The sequence below is a fragment of the Hylobates moloch genome, unplaced genomic scaffold (assembly GCF_009828535.3).
Source record: "Hylobates moloch isolate HMO894 unplaced genomic scaffold, HMol_V3 SCAFFOLD_14, whole genome shotgun sequence".
Taxonomy (NCBI): Eukaryota; Metazoa; Chordata; class Mammalia; order Primates; family Hylobatidae; genus Hylobates; species Hylobates moloch.
Window position 1 is genome coordinate 54,564,430 of NW_026652289.1, and position 21,120 is coordinate 54,585,549.

The 21,120-nt window shown below is 52.4% G+C and overlaps 1 protein-coding gene across 11 annotated transcripts in view; it reads right to left on the reverse strand.

Moving 5' to 3' along the window:
- Positions 1–576: 576 nt before the first annotated feature.
- Positions 577–21,120, reverse strand: part of PML (PML nuclear body scaffold) — a 53,236-nt gene continuing 32,692 nt past the window's right edge. The window contains exons 5-9 of one of the 11 annotated variants that reach the window (XM_032174888.2): positions 15,765–15,908; positions 15,066–15,324; positions 13,944–13,996; positions 5,368–5,518; positions 577–4,285 (exon numbers count right to left, since the gene is read on the reverse strand). In XM_032174888.2, the coding sequence (XP_032030779.1) occupies positions 3,498–4,285; positions 5,368–5,518; positions 13,944–13,996; positions 15,066–15,324; positions 15,765–15,908 (1,395 nt within the window). In that variant the 3' untranslated portion in view covers positions 577–3,497. Of the gene's footprint in view, positions 4,286–5,137; positions 5,519–12,080; positions 13,324–13,943; positions 13,997–15,057; positions 15,325–15,764; positions 15,909–21,120 lie in introns of those variants that run through there. The other 10 variants (XM_032174894.2, XM_032174889.2, XM_032174897.2 and 7 more) reach the window with 10 other exon arrangements.

Consider the following 21,120-nt stretch of genomic DNA (forward strand, 5'->3'; position numbering starts at 1 on the left):
CCAGGCAGGGTCCCCAGTGTCCTACCCCCTTTGACTTGACATTTGGTGCATCCCAGCCCGGGTGGGATGCACACTAGCCATGGAGTTTCCTTAATTGTGAGGAGTGAAGAAAGATGAGAAGGGAGCCCCTTACTCTAGGCTTAGGTGCTGGAAGCACCTGGGGTGTGAGGCAGAGACAAGGCTGAGGTCAGAGAAGGAGAGGGGGCCTGCTGGCAGGGCTGGGCTGAGGGTGAGACTCTGAGGCATGGACAGTGGTCAGGGTTGGGGCCAGCAGTCAGAGTGAGGCTGGGATAGGGAGAAGGGTGGACATGGGCAGGGAGAAGGGTGGACATGGGCCAGGACAAGGGGAGGTGGAGGGTGGGAGAACAGCCTGGCCAGGCTCTGTGACAGCAGCTGGAGCTAAGAGCCAGGTTGGGGTTGGGGGCAAAGCAGATTTTTAAATGACTTCAGGCCTCAGAAGGAGACCCTGGAGCAGGGCTTCGCTGAGCTGCCACACAGAAAGCTTGTTCTCTACTCCGGGCCCCAGTGACTGAAATGTCCCATCTGGGTGTGCTGAGCACAGTGCCACCTCCTGCCCAGCCCCTCCATGGTTGGCCCCTTGATCTTGGCTCCCTCAGACCCTAGGACCCCCACAATTGTTTGTTCATCCCAGATCTTGTTCTTTACTACCCTGAAGACAAGCCCATGTTTGTTTTTTTCTAAGATCTAAAATGTGTTTATTTTCCTATAATTCATAAAGCACTTTATAAAGCAGTAAGATCTTAAATTTGTGTACTTTTAAAATTTACCAAAAAGCTATCTTCACACACATTTTCTCATTGTTTCCCACAAAGATCCCTTGAAGTCAAAAGGAGCCACATTCTCCTGTTTGACAGAGGCACAGCCTGAGGATCAAAGAGGGAGGCAAATGTGCCAAAGAGGGCCACAGACTACCAAGTGAGGATTGAAACTCAGTGTCCTGACTTCTAACCCAGTAAGCTCCCATTAGTTGACGTGTAAACACCTGAGATATAGTCCAAAGATGAAGCACAGGTGACATATTGGGACTGGATCTTCTTGGTCAAAGGATCAAGCTGAGAGAATAAAACTCCAGGACTGGAATCTGGGCATCTGGGATGGTAGTTGGGGTCAGGGGTGGTGGCACTGATCAATTCGCATTACCTGGCTGCTCACCCACACCAGTGATGGACTAATTCCTATAATGCTTGTGCCATGGGAATCCCTCAGGTACTAACTGAAGTTCCATCTGTGATGGTCAAGACAACACATTCATCACCTGTTACCAAAGCCCTGGGCCTCCCACACCTCCCTTTTTAAGGGTTTTACCACCTGTCACTCAAGGAACACAGAGAGAAGTACAGGATTAGCCAGTGAGGGGCAGTGGAAAAGTTCCTGCAGACTCTGGTCTCTAGTTCCCGACTTTCTCTAGGAAGTAATTCTTGAAATCAGTGCTTCTTTCCCTCCATGTGGCACTCCCATTTGGAGATGATCCAAAGGCAAGCCTACCCTGGGTCTCCCCACTTGTCATGGGGGGGTTCACAAGCTTAAGGCTCACAGCACTGAGCAACAAAGGGCTCTTAGCTCTGCTAAGTCCTAAAAGACGCCCCACAAAACACAGTTGTGCTGGGCAAGTGGCCATAAGCCTGTGCCTGGGAGAACCCCTCCTATCCAGGCAAAAGGCTTCTCAGTGATTCTTCTGGGGGTGCTGAGCAGAGTCTGTGATTGGAGCATCAGGCTTTCAAGATTCACATCTTTATTAAAGGCTGTGACAGTGGAGGCAGGGCAGAACACCCCCCAATCACATCTGAAAACAGCACACATGGTGGGGCTGGAAATCAGTGGGCCCAGTCTCCTTCCTCCTTCCATCTGCATCAATCTGTTTCCATCGGTGCTTCAGAACCAGCGCCCGCTTTAACAGTTTGGCATCAGAATCTTATTTTAAATGCATCAAAGTTCACTGTGAGAACCAGCACTCCGGTCGTGGGAACAAGACCCTACGGAATTCCTCAGTGGGTCTTCAGGGCCCCCATGGGATGGGGCTGCAGTATGGGTACACAGATTTCACCACGTGAAAGCTGAGGTCATCAGCCATGGAGGCTAGAGGCCTGGGCTGCTTGGGAAGCATCCCAGGAGCAGGGAGCCAATGAGAAGGGATGGGAAGGAGGGAGGAGGAGGAAGGGTCCATTGTTCTGCTAATCAGAGCAGACAACCCTGACCTGCCTCTGTTCTGCTGTTGACCTCTGATGTGACCACAAGGTTGGGGACTAACAGTTTGGAATGGGAGCTAGAATTCAAGGATGAGAAATCTTCCTGTCCACTGCCTCAGAGGCCTGCTTTCCATTCCTAAAAATGCAGGATGGCGCAGCCAGATGGCAGCTCTGACCATGGAGGCCAATCAGCCCATTTTGCAGATGGGGACACTAGAGCTTAGGAAGGGGCCTATTCCTAGGCCACACTCACTGCACAGTCAGAGATAGGGACAGGACTTTCTCTGCTGTTCCACACTGCTTCCCCTTGGAGGAGGAGTCTATGAGAGCAGAGGTTCTCAAACTTGAGCATGCACCAGCATCACCGGGAGAACCTGTTAAAACACAGACTGCTGGGCCCCACCCTGAAGATTCTGATTCCAGAGGCCTGCGGTAGAGCCCACGGGTCTGCATTTCTAAGAAGCTCCCAGGGGATGCTGATGCCACAGGTCCTGGACTACACGCTGAGTAGTGCTGGGCACTCCTTGGGACGGCTGAGGGTGAGGGCAGTGCAGGAAGAGCCAAGGGCCATGCTGTGAGGGGTCTGGTGGCCTGAGGACCGAAGAGCAAAGCTGTGGCCAAGCAGAGGTGTCTGTGCAGCCAGGAGGAAGGAAGCAAGCTTTGCAAGGTCAGGCTTTGGAAGCAGGGACATGCGTGGAACATCAGTTTCTGTCTTTGCAGATGAGGCCCCTCTGGGATGAAAGGAGAAGGGAACAGAGTTGACCTCTGGGCAGGTGGAGGGTGGAGGACCCTAACCTCATGAGGGGCAGTTTGGTTTGGAAGGCACTTCGAGTCACCATGGGCTGCCAGCACTGTAGCCAGCATCCCCTCAGACTGTTCTCTGTGGGAGCTGTCAGCAGGTGTCCTGGGGCGGGGGCTGGGGTCAGGGCAGAGCTGTAAGGGCACCCAAGGTAGTGGCAGGTGGGATGGATGGGGAAAGACCAGGGCCACCTAGAGAGCCCAGAGGTCATGCCTTCCTCACTCAGGACCTCCCTGGTTCTAGCTCCTGGAAGGAGAGGCTAATAGGAGTCTGGTGCACACCTGGGGTGGTGGGTGCTCAGCTTTGGACCCTTCTCTGTAGGATGTTTAGAGAAGGGAAATTTGGTCCCAGAGAAAGGGAACTGATTCTGAACCAAATGACAACTGAGGGCTGGGTACCAGGACCTGGGAATGCTGTGATGGGTGGGGCCTGGCTCAGGGACCCCATCCCTCTCTGCCCACCAGAGACTCCAAGCCAGTCACCCCCTCCTCTCAGCTCTGCTGGGAGGCCCTCTCTGCCAAGCCATGGCCAACAGGAGGGGTGGAGACTCCTTCTGCCCGTGCCAGCGCCGGACCCTCCAACAGGGCTTCGAAGTAGTTGCCCAGAGCCTGCAGGTTGAGAGCAGGCTGGGCAGGGGGCAACGCGGTGGTCTGCAGGCTAAGATAGCGGCTGTACTTCTTCAGGCCCCCCTGCCGGTCACGGCGGTGTGCACTCAGCAGCTCCATGAAGCTCACGTTATGTAGTGCCAGGAGGCGGGCCTCGGCCCGGGGCAGCACAGCCGCCTGCACCAGGGGCTGCAGGGAGGCAAAGCACTGCAGGCTACTGAAGGGGTAGACATGCTGGGCCAGCTGGGGGCCCGGGGAGACCTCGAGGAGGCGGCACAGGTCACGCATGGCCAGCACGGCAGCCATGGCGCTGCGCTCGCTCATGTTTCTCGCCAGGTAGGTCTGGGCCAGGTTCTTGAGTTTGAAGCTGCTGGCCCCGGGCACACGCTCCCGGATGAGGGGCAGGGCAGCCAGGAAGCCCGAGATGGCCTCCTGGAATTCCCACAGCCTGTTAATGTCCTCCAGGGCCCGGAAGAAGTTCGGGAGGCCAGGCCCCCACAGCTTGTAGCAGGCCAAGATAGGGCGGCGCATGGAGCTCAGAAAGCTGAGGAAGTGCTGCAGCCCCACCTCCAGGGACACCGCCTTGGAGTAGATGCTGAAGAAGGCTTCAGGCTGGATGACCACTCGGAACTTGCTTTCCCGGTTCACCGCAGCCAGCTGGCTAATCTTCTGGGCTGGGCAGGAGAGAAGATCAGGGTGAGGACCCAGGGGCACAGAGAGCTCTGGGGTGGGAGCAGGGGGTCCTCTAGGGCTGCTGACCCACCATCTAGAGAACCTCACCTTGGGGCCTGCTGGCAGTAGCCACACATCAGCCCCCAGATGCAGCTCTGACCCTGGTTCTGACGGGATAGCAGTCAGAAGGGGAGGCTCGGCTGCCCTCCAAACACTTTGTTCACCAGCTGGGGATCCAGCTCTCCCCTCCTCCACTACCAGCCCCAGAGTTGGCCAAACCCCATGGATACAGGTCCCTCCTGTCTTCTGTCAGCCTCAGCCACCTGCACTAGAGATCCCAGGCTGTTTGAACTTAGCTCTCCATCCCATGCTCCTTCCTCCAATCCCCTCAAGGACCCCAGCACAGTCAGAGCCCTGGGACATAGACAGCACTCCACTCACAGCAAGGCCAAGAGCCTCCCACTGAGGTCTGCAAATGACTTTCCTGTACCATGAAAACACTTGCTGGTTCTGTCTGGCTGGGCTAGCCCCAATGTTGAGTCCATGCCACAGGGTACGGCCTGGGGCTCTGGCTCAAGGAGGGGCATTTGCAGAGCCAGGGCAAGCAGTGGAGGAAGTCGAGGGGCTTCCAGGATAAGGGGTCTGATCCCTCTGTGACCTTGGATCTGTGGGCAGCCCTGTGCAGCCACCTGTGGGATTGGCCCTCTACTCAGAAATGTGTAGCACAGCCAGAGGCCTTACTTGGATGACAGGGCTCACGGCAATGAGCTCACGCACTGTGTTTCTGTCTAGGAGTGTGTTCCCCAGGCTCTCTGTCTAAGAGAAGAACTGGTCAGAGGTGCACTTGTGGAGGCATCTGCCTCCCTCGCACACTCAGGCACTGGATAAGGCGGACGTCTTTATTCAAGCCAGCAAATGACATGCCAGGAGCCCAGGTGAGCCTGAGTGCTCTGCCCAGCCTGGCTGTAGTTGTTGGCCAGGGCTCAGAGCTCTCCCGGGCCTGGCAGATGGCTCTGCCTGCACTTCTTTTTGGGACTCAGAGACTAAGTTAGAAAGGGGTGGGGGTAGCCCCAGGAGAACCCACTTTCATTGTCAATCTTGAGGTCAAAGAAAACCAGAGGTCTGTCTTCTGCTCGCGGGTCAGCAAGGTTCTCGTCCAGGACCCTGAGGGTGCTGGGGCCTTCCAGCTGGAGGTCACTGGACTCACTGCTGCTGTCATCCAGCTCTCGGGAGGACTGCAACACAGAAAAACCAAGCGTCAGGGATTCAGAGGGCCAAAGCAAGCACCTGTGCAGAACACTAGCAAGCTGGTGTAGCTGGGGGCATCTGTGTGCACATGAAGGAGGGTGTACCACTGGGAATGGGGACATGTGTGCACAAGAGAAGGTATGTGTGCATGAATGGGTGTGAACTGGGTGTGTCACATGTGAGGGTTACATGTGTGAACCAGGGCATACACCCTCATGAGTAGGGGAGGGAGGGTGACACACACAGGTTGTGAACGTGCATGTGTGGGAATGAATCCAAGTGCTAAGTCTGTGTGTACACGCACAGTTAAGTGTGAGCTGTGAACCTGCGTTGACACAAGCATATGGAAGTGTGAGAGAAAATGCCAGTGGGTGTGTGCATGAGTGTGTTGTGTTGCTTATGGAGGCTCAGGGAAGGAGCCATCTGCTATGGCAGGCAGGACCTGAGATGTCTGCTCCTAATTTCATCTTTCTGAGCAGACTCAGAAGGAACACCAAAAACTTGGGACGGGACAAAGAAGCCTCATCTTGAACCCCAGATGATTCTTTGGAAGGGGTCGGGAGCCTGCCTTTTCTTGTCCCCGAAGTCAGCCGAGGTGCCAGTGTCCTACACAAAGGCGAGGGGAAGGACTGCTTGGTCTCCTGAAGGCCATATCTAGGTGGACACCCAGGTCCTTGGCAGTGAGAGAGCAGTGGAGGCTCTTGGCGTCTGCCCCAGCGGCTTGGAGAAACCTGAGTTTTGGGAGTCCTTCAGGTGAGGCGTTCTCTCCTGCCCCAAGGTCCTGGTGGGAACACAGTTCGAGAAGCCATGGGGTGGGGAGCCAGAGGATGAGGGAAGGGCTCCAGCTCTGAGATTTTCCCAAGGGACTGGGACTACAGAGGGAGGTGGAGCCTCTGATGGTAATACAGAGTTAATTGCTTATCATCTGCTCAGCTGCCAAGTCCAGATGTTTAGTCTTTGGTGACCAACTTGGAACCTCCCATGAATGCCACCTGTGGACATTAGCCAGAGACCAGCAAGAAAGAGACATGGCCAGGATCACAGGGCCAATTGGGAGCATGGCTGGGACAGAGTCCAGGGCAGGCCTTGGGTTTTTCCTCTTTATGGACTGCCTCTGGCTTCTCAATGAAGTTGGTGTCACCTGGTGCTAAAGCCTCAGTTAATTCTGGCCTCTGGCTAATGTCCCTGGCCTAGGAGACAGCACATTTCCCCAGACCTTTCCAACGCCTAAGTGAAACATCTGTTTCCAACCAAGCTTCAACTGAGAGAAAAAGCATTACCACCCACAAGTAACCTAAGATGTGGTGGGTTTTCCTAGGAGTGGCTGGATTTCACTTGATTTGCATTTCACAGCCCTGCTCCAGGCTTGTCAGCTTTCTGCCAGTTATTGTCAGAAGCACACACACACTATGAATCCATCTAGAGCTGGCTTTGCCTCTTCATATCCAAGGATCTAGTCAGAGAGTCTGCCCAGCGCCTCCCATCTCCAGATCCTCATTCAGCCATGCTGTCAAAGGCTGATTTCACACGTCTTGCTCCGGGTGAGCCCACACTGCTGTCTCGCCTTTCCGACTCGGTTTCCTCCCTGTAAGGAGCCTTCTGCAAGGCGTCTTCCTAGCTTGTAGCTGGGTGGCTGAAGACTCCACCGCCTCCCGCTTTGGGAGAATCCAGTTGTTTCCTCTCTCCAGGCTTCACCGGGCAGCAGCGCTCTCCCACAAGCTGGCGGAGGGGCTGGGCTCCACTTCTGGGTCCTCCCTGGTTCAGATCCCTGGTGCCAATAGCTGAGGCTGAGTCCATGCTGCCACCCACTGACACGGCACACAGGACTTTCTCCTTTTCGTTCTTCCTGCCCCAAAGGCAACTGCAAATGCCCCTTTGTGTTCCTGAGTGCCTCCACAGAGCTCGGGGCAATGTCCTTGGCCTTAGAACCAGTCTTCTCACCTTCAGATCTGCTCTTCCAAGAGGAGAGCTCCCTGGAGAGCCACAGTGCTGTCTCTTTAGGCGACCTCTCCCATCATTACAGCAGGGTCATTTATGGCAGCCACTAGAACCTCATTTTTAGAGCCTTCCATTGTCCCGGGGCCAGGGAAATGTCCTTTGTCCTAAACTTACTCGAGCTGCCTTCTCTAAGAAACCTCTACTGGCTCCCTTAATAAAAGGACACCCCCTTTCCACCAAGCTTGTTAATGGAGGAGAGGCTGGATCTTTCAGCCCTGACTCATTTCCTCCAAAATTCCTCTTGCCCTTGGGGAGTTCCATAAATTATGGCCACCCATGGAGCTGGTCTCACTGGAACTCCAGCCAGCTGTGAACTCAGAATTCTCTCCTGCCCCGCCTTAAACTCCAGCATCACGGCTGGGGAGTGCTGACGTATTTAAACAAGACTTTCCGAAAGACTCAGGTTTGCCAGCAGGGCCATCAGACATAGTGGCCTGGTGCAGGATATACTCCCCTCCCTGCTCACTAGGGGAGACTCTCCCATTCTGCCCCCAGGCCCCACACCTTGGCCTTATTCCGCAAATTAGGATAACTGGGTGTCAGTCACTGGAAAAGGCTTAGATTTGCTTGGGAGAGAAAAGGGGGACAGAAGAAAGAAGATGGGAAACAGAGCCTTGAGCCTGCGTGTGAGGACTGGGAATGAAGGGGGAAAGCTTTGCTACGCAGTGAGAGATGCCAGGCGCCAAAGAAAAGGGGAAGAAGGACTGAAGAAGCGCTGCTGGGGTTATGCGCTGGATTCCCTATTTAATGTTCTTTCAAAAGATGCAAGTAAATACTGGGATTTATTTCTTTATTATACTTGGTTAATAGACATTGTTTCTTTGAATGCAAAACTGTGTTCAGGCTGAGCCTCGTGAGAGCCAGGATTTTTTCAGTATATACGTGCAACTTGGATACACCTGCAATCTGGCTCATGAGCTACATCCATCTCACTCCCCTTCCTCATAGATCTCATGGCCTGAGCAGGTCAACTGCATTCTAATTCAACACAGCAGGTCGAACAGTCGTCCCAAGCATGCTCAGAGGAAGTGGCTGGATTGGCATTGTAATCACATTCCAAAAGTCCAGAAGGTGCATCAGGGAAGATCCAGCCTCTCCCCTCCTCTGCTGTATTACACCCCGCTATGAAAATGTCACCTGCATTCAAGACTGCCACATCTATAAACAAATGAGCAGCATTCCTCTACCGCAGACATGCAATGAATCCCCTGATTCAGTGGTTCTTGACTTTGGCTAGGCATTCATAGCTTTAAGAAAAAACTCTTGAGGCCCAGGCTGCACCCAAGACTGATTCAATTAGAATCTCTGGGCATGGGACCTAGGAATCTGTAGTTGGGAAAACTCCCCAATGTACAGCCAGCTTGAGAACAATTGTCCTTGTCACCGATTCATTCCAGGTTTGCTCATCAGCCAAACACAAGCCAAACTCTGATAGTCAGCATCCAGCCTCTAGAAGATACAGAGCATCTGACATTCATACTTATCAAGCGCCCTCAAGCTCCTGAAGAACTTTCTGAGCACTTAAGCATCAGCTACAGCTGGGATCAGTTTGGCAAGACACATGCATTGCTATCTTTCTGCAGACACAAAACCCCAGCTCTTGCAAAGTCTCAAAGACCCCAGGAATACTGCATATGTTGTCAGTGAACTGGACCATAAACTCGGCCAGCCTGTGGCCTCTGCTGCCCTTCTGCCCAGCTCCAGCCTCTTGGCCAGCACCTCTGTTTCATTTTCTCAGACACACACTCATCAGTGCCACAGCCCCTCCCCTGGATCAGCCATTCCCCACAGGCCTCCCTTCCTCCGCCGTCACCACTGCCATTTCTGCCACAGGCTGCCCCCTCGCCTTGGCCCCCTCCTGTTGCTGCTGCCACCGAGGCACCGGAGCCAGTAATCTGTCACAAGAGTGGGTGAGAACACCTATCTTTTCCACTTTGGATCCTAAAGCAGGGGCCCCAAGGCAGGCACATTGCTGACCCACTCTGGCAGTTTTTAAGCAAAGTCCTCACCCCAGGTACTCCACAACTAGGCCTGGGGGACTCACTGCTCCACCCCATGACTATGCCCTGCTGCCTCTCGCTCCTCCTTGCACAAGCAGTCTCTCACTGAATCCCTAGGACACAGCTGAAGCTCAAGGGAGGGGTCCCTAAATGCCCTGATACACTTGGAAAGTGTAATATTGTAGCAGACCAGTATTCTGCAACTTTCCTCACTGCAAGGCTGGATACAAGCTGCAGAGCTGGGGAGGATGGGTTAGGTGGGAGCTGGGATCACCTTGGGAATATCACCCCACCCCCTCCAAGCTGGGGAGTAGGAATTTGCAGTGGGGGTGCTGGACGTACTCTAGGGGCACCAGGAGCTGGGAAGGGCCCAGAAGTTGGGTGAGAAATGCATAGGGGGGACCTAATTTGTTGGGGTTTTAAAATATATATTTTCTAAAGTTTGGAACTCCTGTAACAATTTTTAAAACCTGTGTCTTAAAGCTATATACACAAAAGCAGCGGTCCTCTGGCTCTCTCCCCACGTCTCCAGGCCTGCTCTCTAATGTGAGCTCCTAGGTATTTAATTCATCATCACCCGAAATGTGCTTTTACCCTCTCCCTTAATTCACTGGATAGCCCCTAATGACTCCTTGCTGATAGCTGAGCATTACATACTCCCCGCCCCACCCCCAATATTGCTGGGGTCCCTCTACTTGATTCTCCATGACATCTGGGGAGACTGTTGGCATTCCAAACCCATTCTCCACCTTTCCTTCCCAGGCTTCTGCCTCTACCCAGGGTCAGTGGTAGCTTTAATTTTACCAAGGTTATGGGATGGAAAGAAGTGCCCAGATTTCAGAGGAATTTACACCCTAGAAAGACAAGACTCAATAACTGGTTGGATGTGACGAATAATCAAAAGGGGGGTGCCCTGGGGTCTTGGCTTGTGCAACCAGGCAGAGAGTGGGGCGAGCCAGTGAGACGGGAGGAGGAGGTGCTGAGTTTGAGGTACCTATGGGCATCCATGCGGAGCTGTTGGAAGGTCACTGGCCATGCTGGTCTGGCAGGCAGGTGCAAGTGTTGGGTATCAGCTACCCCTGGGCAGTAACTGAAGTCAGGGGCGTGGCTGAGAGCACCTGAGAGAATACACAGACTGAAAAGAGGAAAGGGCCCAGCAGCAAAGCTGCAGGAGCACCACACCCAAGACAAAACAGAGCCTGCAGAGGAGAGGAGGAGTGCCCAGAGCTGCATCCGAGCAGGCGATCTTTCCAGGAAAGACCAGGCCCGGCGCCGGTCAAGGATAAGGACTAAACGCGACAGTGCACCTAGAGGCACGGAGGCCACCCTGGTACTGGCGGGGAAGCGCCGGAGGTGGGCCTGAAGAAGGGGCAAGGAGGGAGCTGAAGTGTAAACAAGGAGAGCAGAGGAAGGGGAGCTGACAGCTGGAGAGAGAAGTGGGTGGAGTTTTCTGAGATGAGAAAGACCTCATTCAGGGTGTTTAGTTCAGAAGGCAGTGGACACATTAGAAGATGCAAGAGAGAGGAGGAGGAGGAGTGAGGCTCCCAGGGGGTCAAGGGCTGGGGCCAGGGCACAGGGTGAGTCCTGGAGGCAGGCGGACATCCCTTCCACCCTAACGAGGACAGGGAAGGGGCGCGATGGGGATCTGTAAATAGAGAGCAAGATGTCAACTGTCCCTATGCCATTGGAGAGCTCCTGTGTTCTCTCTGGAGCAGAAGGTGCCGCCATCAGCTGAGGGTGAGGCTGGGACAAGGGCCCAGTGAGGAAAGGCAGGCGGGGGCTGCCCTGCAGAGCGAAAGGACATGCTGGGCGGAGCACCAAGGAGCCCTTAGCAGTCACAGGCAACTACTCATTGTTTTCCCAGGCCTTTCTCCTGCAGATCTCGGTCTCCAGGTGGCAGCACAGAGGCGACAAGCTCCTGAGTCCTTCCAGGATTTTCTGCTGGGCAGGGAGCTGCAATTCTGATGAAAGATGGGATGAAATGGGGAGTGCGCGGGGCTGGAGGGAGGCGAAGGTAGGACTGAGAGCTCAAGGAACAGGAGGCTGCGGTCAGAGTCTGAGAGGACTGGCTGAGGGACCGACAGTGCTTGGTGATGGCGAGGTACAGGGCATGGCCACGGGGCAGGCAGCTGTCTGGGGGAATGGGGTGACGACCCAAGAGGTTAAGGAGTGGCGGGCAGGTTGGTGGATGTAGAAGTCACTCAGGAGGAAGGCAGGACCTGAGCAAGGAGAAGAAATCTGAGAGGTGAATGCTCACGTCTGCCCTCAGTGAGGGTGGGCAGGTGGGTGTCTGAGATGAGGTGGGGAGCATGGGGCCCACCCTGAGAGGGACAGAGGATCTTACCAGACGGCCAGGAGGGGGCTGGAACAGTCCAGGAAGCAGGGGGCCTTGACCCTACCTCCCACCTCTGATGCCCATGAGTGTGGAAGAGGGGACATGGTATCCCCAGAGGAGAACCGAGTTCCAGCGTAGGGAAGAGAGAACAAGCCTGCAGGGAGGAGCTGGATCCATCGGAGAACGTGATGGTCGTGGAATAAGGGTTCGCAAGGGTGATGGTTCAACAAGTGTTTATTGAGCAGCCACATCTGCCAGGTCTTGGGAGAGCCAGTCCCTGTGCTCATGGGCTTAGACCCTGGCAGAGGCCTGCTGGAGAGGCTTGGGGTGGGGGTTGGGGCATGGAAGGCTGTGCTATTGGCCAGGGACTCAGAACACAGGAGGGTGCAAGGGTGACAGAAGTTTCTTTCTTGGGCAAAGAGGCCTGGAATGGTGGCTTGAATCTCAGCCATGCCTTAGCCTTCCCCTCTCAGCCAGAGAAGACCCAGGTCTCCCTGCCCAGAGGTCCATGCATAGCCATTCATTCATTGATTCATTCCTTAACCAAGAATTAATGAGTGCCTACTCTGTGCAGCGCCTGTAAGAGCATGGGCTGGAGGAGGCAGCTCAGGGGCCAGGCAGGGGTGTTGGCTGCAAGGTTACAAGAGAAGGGTAGCACTGTCAGAGGCCTGCTTGACGGGGGCCTGGGACTGGGCTGATAGGGGGCCTTTCTGGGGGACAGGGTGGTGGGAATGTAATTGGAGAGGCTTCCAGAGGCACTTGAGAGGCCTCCATGGAGCCTCTGACAGAATCCCCAGGGGGAACACCTGCTCCAAGAATCTGGGCTCTGCCTTCCCCTGCCCCCACCATGGAAGAGATGTCAAGCTGGGAAGTCATGGAGGAGAGGGGGAGGGCAAAAAAGTGGTGGAGCCACTGGGATAAATGGGAGGAGCCCCGGAGGGAGCGGCTGCGGGATCGCACAGCCCCTCGTATCCGGCGCGGTGGGCTGATGCCCCTTTGCAGCTGGGCAGGATGTTCCTGGGCATTGGCAGGATGGTTGAGGGGCCCTGTGGTGGCAGGAGTGCTGGCTTGGACCACGTGGGGAGACCAAGTCCGAATAGGGGCCCGATGCAATTGAGGGTACAAGCGGAGGGCATGGCGAAGGCGGATGGCTCTCTGTGCTCTGTACAACAGGTAGCGGATCCCACGGTGGACGGCAGGGCGCTCCTGGTGATCAGGAGGCTGGCTGTGAGGCTCAGCATCCGGGATGGCAGCCTGCTCAGCGGGCTGGTAGGGAGGCCAAGCTGGGGAGTGGTATGTGCCACGGGGCAGGCTGGAGGCTCCTTGTGCTCTCAGCAGAGACTGGGCTGGCGAGGAGTGGACTGGCGAGGAGTGGGCTGGCGAGGACGGTGGCTCGGCGGTCTCCATGGGCTCCATGCACTTTCCAATACAGAACCTCAGACTGAGGGCTGGAAGAGACCTCAGGGGCCACCCAGTCCAACCTTTCACTCTATTCAGATCTCCTTTTCCCCTGGACAGGTGATAGCCCAGCCTCTAGTAATAAACCTCTAGGGACAGAAGGGTCACTACCCATGAGGCCACCTGTTTCACTGTGGAATAGATTTATAGTTCTTTCTACATGGATGGAGTCAAACCTCACTTGTTTGGCCCCTATATAGCTGCCCCGTGGCCTCACACCCCTTCACTGGCCCCCACTGGCTGCGATAAACCAAGGAATAGATTCTTGTCCAGCCCTCCTCACTGAGGACTTAAGAGTACAGAAAATGCATAAGGAAGCTCCAGACAAAGGCCTTGGACATTCCAGGAAAGAGACAGGGCTCTGGACACATGCTATCAGCATTTCAGAAGAGTACAGATGGCTACTGAAGGCTCCTGCCCTGGTGTAGTGGGAGAGCTGGGGTGGTCCAGGCATGCAGCTGGCATTTAGAGACTGTCCTCAGCACAGCTTGGGACTCAATGCCCCACTGGAAAATTCCCCAGGCGCAAGGCAAGTCGGAGAGTCACCTGCTGTGGCTGTGCCCACTGGGACCTGAAATGGGGGGAGGCAGGAGTCCTGGGCTGAACTTCTGGGCCACTCACCGAGTTTTCAGCATCTGAGTCTTCCGAGCTGCTGATCACCACAATGCGTTCCTCTGAAACGGGGAAGGGGAGATGCATTATGAACTGCCTAGGACGCATGCTGGGAGGGGTGTGGGTGTGCACCTATGGGAATCCTTGCAGGCCGGTGGGCTGGGGGCAACGGATGCCCTGCAGGGGGACAGGAACAGCGACTGTGTGTGCCAATGTGACTCTGCTTTGCATTTGGATTTGAGTAATTCACAAATGGGTTTCCATAATTTCTTGCTGTGCCTTATCTATGAATATTCAATTAAGTTATTTGCCCAGAATTCAGAATTTGCCCCCTGTACAGGAGGCCTGACAACCACTACCTGGTCTGGAACCTTCTGCAATCCTAAAGAAGCACACTGTTTGTCCCCATTCTCAGCTCCATGAGCTGGGATGTCTAGAGTTAAAAGATGCTTCATTTAGTTAATCAAAACCCATCGATTACCAATAGCATTTGTGGGTAAGGAATATCAGTCAGTGCTCAGTGTGTGACCAGGGCTAGGGCTCAGTCAGAATGAAGAACAAAGCTGTACTCTGGGTGAAGCAGATCCAAGAAGAACTCTCTTGTTCCAGATTTCTCTGGGTTGACCTCAACTCCTGCCCAACTGACTACCTGCCTAGCAGTGTTCATAGAAGATAACTTTGACAAATGAGATACTTAGGTAGGTGGCCTTTGCAGAAGCACTTGGGGAAATGATGGGTGTCGACTGAGAGAGCAGAGTTAAGGTCACGGGGAGTCCAGTTTCCTGTGATGGTATGCCCAAGCCCTCTCTGGGAGTATGCTAGGCATCAGCCAACAAACTTCCTGTGGAGACCTGCCCTGTGCAAAGGCACAGTAGTGTTTGGGAGAAAGGACTCATAGAACTGTGCATTTTAGCCTGTCAGGCTCCCCACACCTTAATCATGGCAAAACACATGGTAAACTGTGCCCATTCTCACCCCCAGGCACACTGTGAACTTTCCCTATCTTATTCAGTGGGAATAAGGGACTCCTGTTGGCTTTGGGCTTTCTGGATGGGGCCAAAATACAGAAGAGGGGCCCCGCCCAGGCCCTGGCGGGCAGCACCCAGGCCACTGCCCTACCCACCTCCCTACCTGCCTCCCCGGCGCCACTGGCCACATGGTTGCTGTTGGGCAGGAAGACCTCACTTCCTTTGACGGGGCTCCTGGGGCTAGGCGGCCCATCCAGGTGGGGTGGTGAGACTGCCTTGGAGGTGCTGGGCCTGGGCTGCTCCGGGGAGCTCCGAGCCAACCTTGCCTCCTTCCCCTCCTCAGATTCCATCTTGATGACCTTCCTGGGGCACTGGGTCTGGCTGCACTTCCTCTTCTGGGCTGTGGTTGTATTGGAGACATCCTGCATAGAGGGATTCACAGAGCCAGGTCAGGTGCCTCCAGGGGTGGGTGGGCAGAGCCTGCCCTGAGTGCCAGGGACTTGGGGCCACCCTTTTGCTCCTGCTGTCCCCTCTCCTCTGCTCTCAACCACGCAGATCACGTCTCTCTTCAGACAGGAAGCCTTCCCAAGCTGGTACTGTCTGCTGTCCACCAGTCTCCGCTGGCCTCTGACAGCCCTGGGTGTCTCAGCACCCCTGCTGGGCTGGGAGTGCGCCATGCTTATGGGGAGCTCCCTGACCATGCAGCCAAGAACAGGAGAGAGCACAGAGAAGGCGTTGAGCAAACACTTTCCCACAAAGAGCTGAACTGATGAAGGCCTGGATTCCCACCCCAGTGCCAGCTCACTTTCCTGGTAGAACCCAGGCCTTCAGGAGGGGAGGCTGGGGCTGGGGAGAACCTTACCTCTCCATGGGAAGGGCCTTTGATGGAGAAGGCGTACACTGGCACAGGGTGTGCCCCGGGCACTGACTGTACCACAGCCATAGGCTGGGCTTCAGCCAGTCCCAGGGCCTGAGCCTGGGCCTTCACTCTCTCTGCCTCCTCGGGCTGCAAAGTTGGGAAAATCGAGTCAGAAATGACTAGGCAGCAGCCCCGGGGCCAGGTACCCCAGACCTGTGGTTGGCCCAATCCCTGGGGCCTCACCAAGTCACAGGTCCAGGCTCCCTGACTCAAAGATCTGAGCTCACTGGGGACAAGAAGTCCTCTTAACTCTCCATCACATCTCCTTTTCTTAAAAAAAAAAAAAAACTTTTGTAGAGACAGGGTCTCACTATGTTGCCCAGGCTGGTCTTGAACTCCTGGGCTTGAGCAATTCTCCTGTTTTGGTCTCCCAGAGTGCTGGGATTACAGGCATGAGCCACCGCACCTGGCATCACCTCCTTCTGACTCTGAGTTACTGGTGCCCAGGGACCACTTTGGTTCTTGTGTGTCCTAACAGGGCTTGAAGATACCCCAGGAATCACACTGCCCGACTCAGGACATGCTCAATAATTAGCCCAACTTATACACACACCTCCAGGGACAAAGTGCTCACTACTGGCGAAAGCAGCGCCTTTAACAGTGAGAAAATCCTCCCACTGAGCTGAAACTGGCCTCCCTGGGGCCTTGCCTCTGCCCTCTCAGCCTTAACTCTACCCGGGTCAGCTACTACACAAATTGGATGAATTGCTTAAAACTCCTCAGGCCTCAGTCCCCCTCCACAAAATGGGAATAATAACATCTACCTCATATGGTAATGTGAATGAAATGTGTTAATACAAGTAAAATATAAAATACTTGGCACTTAGAAATTGTCATTGATGATGATAAATATTGTTCTCATTACTACTCTGTGCCAGGCACAGTGCTAAGTGCTTCATGTACCTATCTCAAAATGAAATAGAGGCAGTTTCTTAAAAAATTAAATGTAGAATTACCATATGACCTAGCAATTCTACCCCAGGTGTGCACCCAAAAGAAGGGAAAACAGATGGTTAAACAAAAGCTTGCACGTGAATGTTCAGAGCAGCACTATTCACAATAGCCAAAAGGTAAAACAAACTAAATGTGCATTAACTGATGAGTGAATAAACAAAATGTGGTATAGCCACATGATGGAATATTATTCAGCCATAAAAAGGAATAAGGACTGAGATGTACAACATGGATGAGCCTTAAATGTATTACATTAAATGAAAGAAGCCAGCCGGACGTGGTGGTGCACACCTGTAGTCCCAGCTACTTGGGAGGCTGAGGCACAAGAATCGCTTGAGCCCCAAGGCAGACATTGCAGTGAGCCGAGATTGTGTCACTGCACTCCAGCCTGGGGCACAGAGTGAGACTCTGTCTCAAACACTAATAATTTATTTTTTTTAAAAAAGAAACCAGACACAAAATACACATTGTATGAACCTATTTACATGCAATGCCCAGAATGGCTAAATCCATAGACGCAGAAAGCAGATTGGTGGTTGCCAGGAGATGGGGGAGGGGGAAATGGGACTGACTGCTTCATAGGTAAGAGGTTTCTTTTGGGGGGATAAAAATATTCTGGGGCTAGATAGGTGGCAATGGCTGTACAAGATTATGAAAGTACAGGAGGCTGAGGTGGGAGAATTGCCTGAGCCTCCCACCTAGGCAACATAGTGAGACCTCATCTCTGAAAATTAAAAAGAAAAAAATTTAATCATTTGAGCTGGAGCTGCAAAGAAAAAAAAATAAAAATTTTTTTTAAATATTATGAATGTAATAAATACCACTAAATTGTACACTTCAAGAGTTAAAATGGTGAATTTTATATGAATTTTATCGCCATAAAAATTATAGTTAAAAAAAAAAGTAGGTACCATACTATGATTATTGCCAATCTTCAAAGAAGGAAATGGAGGCAGAGAGAGGTGAAGTGATTTCCCAAGATCACATATCTCGGGACCCCTGGCCTGACTTGAATCTAGTGTTTTTTGTTCGTTTGTTTGTTTTGAGACAGAGTCTTGCTCTGTTGCCCAGGATGGAGTGCAGTGGCACTATCTCGGCTCACTGCAACCTCCGCTTTCTGGGTTCAAGCGATTCTCCTGCCTCAGCCTCCCAAGTAGCTAGGATTACAGGCGCACACCCCCACGCCCAGCTAATTTTTGTATTTTTAGTAGAGATGGGGTTTCACCATGTTGGCCAGGCTGGTCTCAAACTCCTGACCTCAGGTGATCCACCGGCCTCGGCCTCCCAAAGTGCTGGGATTACAGGCATGAGGCACCGCACCTGGCCAAATCCAGTGTCTTGAAATGGAGGCCTCTTCCTGCCCCGGCGTGCTCTTCATTTTCTTTACTTGATGAGTCTTTCACGTCCCTCCCCACCATCTTTCTCTCTTATGTGAACTTGAAGCGTCCACTGGACCGATTGTTGAAAATGAGTGAGTGGCAGGGATACACCTTCCTCACGGGGACAAGCTCTGTCCCTCCTCTGTGGGCCTTCTGAGAACCACCCGGGCAAGCTGGGGCTGGGCAAGGAGGCTCCCCACAGAGGCTGCTGGGCGTGTGAGTTAAGGCAGGGATGGCCCCAGCACAGTGCTGGCTCCTGGGTGTGCCAGGTACCAGAACCCCGCAGTGGGTCCTTCTCATGGGCTCCACACCATTGGCCATGATGGATTCACCTCCTTCCCTCCTCCCTTCCTTCCTTTTCTTTGTCTCCACATCTTTAAAAAGAAGGAGGATGACCTCTCTGGATTAGAGAGTGTGAGCCTGTCTGGGGAAGGAGAGAGAACAGATGATCTCCCAGGATCTGTCTCTGCCAGGCCTCCAGGAAAGTCTAGTCACTCTTAAGGCCAGTGGTTTTCAAACTGCAGCTTGTGACCCATTAGTGGATCCAACAATGAACGCAATTTAGTGGGGTCATGACCAGCATTTTTATATCAAAAATAATAGTATAGAATAGAAATTATCAGAGTACATCCCATGTAACAATCATAATTTATTTTGTAAAACTTTTTCTTTCTTTTTTTTTTTTTTTTTTTGAGGCAGAGTCTCGCTCTTGTTGCCCAGGCTGGAGTGTAGTGTCATAATCTTGGCTCACTGCAACCTCTGCCTCCCAGGTTCAAGTGATTCTCCTGCCTCAGCCTCCTGAGTAGCTGGGATTACAGGTGCCCACCACCATGCCCAGCTAATGTTTGTATTTTTAGAAGAGATGAGGTTTCACCATGTTGGCCAGGCTGGTCTTGAACTCCTGACCTCAGGTGATCCACTTGCCTCCGCCTCCCAAAGTGCTGGGATTACCGGCGTGAGCCACTGTGCCCAGCCTATTTTATAAAACTCCTTTAGCTACAGTATGTGTGTGCATATGTATATACTATAAGTTAAGATATAATATATATATATTTTTAATAGAGGATAGTGGTCAAAAAAGAGTTTAACCCACCTCACACACATTAGAATGACTATTATTTAAGAAAAAAAGAGAGAGAGAGACAATATAACAAATGTTGGTGAGGCTGTAGAGAAGTCGAAACTTTTACACAGTGCTGGTGGAAATGTCAAATGGTGCAATAAAAAATGGAAAACAGCATGGTGATTCCTCAAAAAAAATTTAAAATGGAATTACCATATGATCCAGCGATTCTACTTCTGAGTAAACATGCAAAATAATTGAAAGCAAGGTCTCAGGGAGATATCTGTACACTCGTGTTCATAGTAGCATATTCGCAATAGCCAAAAAATGGAAACAAGCCAGTGTCCATCAACAGATGAATGGATCAACAAAATGTGGCATATACACATAATGGGATATTATTATTCAGCTTTAAAAAGAAAGGAAATTCTGACACATGCTACATGGATGAACCTTGAGAACATTGTGCTAAGTGAAATTGGCCAGTCACAAAAGGACAAATACTGTGTGATTCCACTTATAGGAGGTACCTAGAGTAGTGAAAATCATAGAGACAGAAAGTAGACAAGGGTCATCAGGGCTGAGGGGAGGCAGCATGGGGTGTGACTGTTTTACAGGGACAGAGTTCCAGCTTGAGAAGATGAAAATCCTTCTGGAACGGGTGGTGGTGATGGCTGCACAGCAGTGTGAATGTACTCAACGCTACAGAACTGTACACTCAGTGTACACTGAACTGAACATTTTGAAATGGTTAAGATGATGTATTTTATGTTATGTGTATTTTACCAAAATTAAACATTTTTTTTTTTTTTTGAAAAAGGAGTTTAAAAGGTCCTGCTCTATCGTTCTCTGTCTGGCTCTGCAAACTGCTGGTATGTAAGAGACCCTCTTTCCAGACAGGCCACAAACTCCCCGAAGGCCAGGCTGGCCTCCTCTCTGCCTCTGTCCCAACCTCCCTGACACACCCTCCATCCATGTTAATAAAACAGGGAACACACCAGAGGGCTCAGTAGAGAAAAACACATCATACTGACTGATTTATAATTTTTATAGCTTTAAAATAATAAATTTATTTTTTTCCATTAAAGTATTATAACACGATTACAAAAAGCCTATGAGAAACAGAGAAGGGAAAATATCTGAGCTGCTGCCACCCCACCCAAACAATCCTAGTGAAGCCTGTTGAGCTTTCTCTTCATCTCTTCCAGGCATACAGTTGCAATGAAAGTAAACAAACCAGCAGTTTCAAGAGGGATGAACGCTGGAGCTAGATGCCCAACTCCTGCCTTCTAAGGCAGAAACACGGACCCAAGAGCTGCTTCTCTCCTGGCACAGCTGATGGAGCACTTTCCCTTGGGACAGCCATCTGTGCCTGCCTCACCTGTCCTTGCACTCACACGGTGTTCCCCACTTCCTTCCCTCAGCTCCACTGCCATCCCCAGGCAAGGACTGAAGCCAGAGGCTTTGCAAAAAGAGCAACCCTCTGATACTCCAAGTTCAAACTGCTTCCTAGCTGATAGTGAGAGGCCACGTCTATTCTGATTTTAACAAGACAAAGACCCAAAATACCTAGACCTTCACACAAGACAGTGCAGGCTCTCTTGTTGTTCATTCACCAATGACTAGCACCTGGAAGACAGCTGAGTCTGTGGACCAAGGGCATTTCCCTATTATTATTTTGATTTTATTTGTTTGTTTGTTTTTTGAGACAGGGTCTCACTCTGTCACTCAGGCTAAAATCCAGTGGTGTGATCACAGGTCACTGCAACCTCAAACTCCCTGGGCTCAGGTGATCCTCCCACCTCAGCCTCCTGAGTACCTGGGATTATAGGCACGTGCCATCACACCTGGCTGATTTTTACATTTTTTGTAGAAACAGGGTCTCATCATGTTGGCAAGGCTG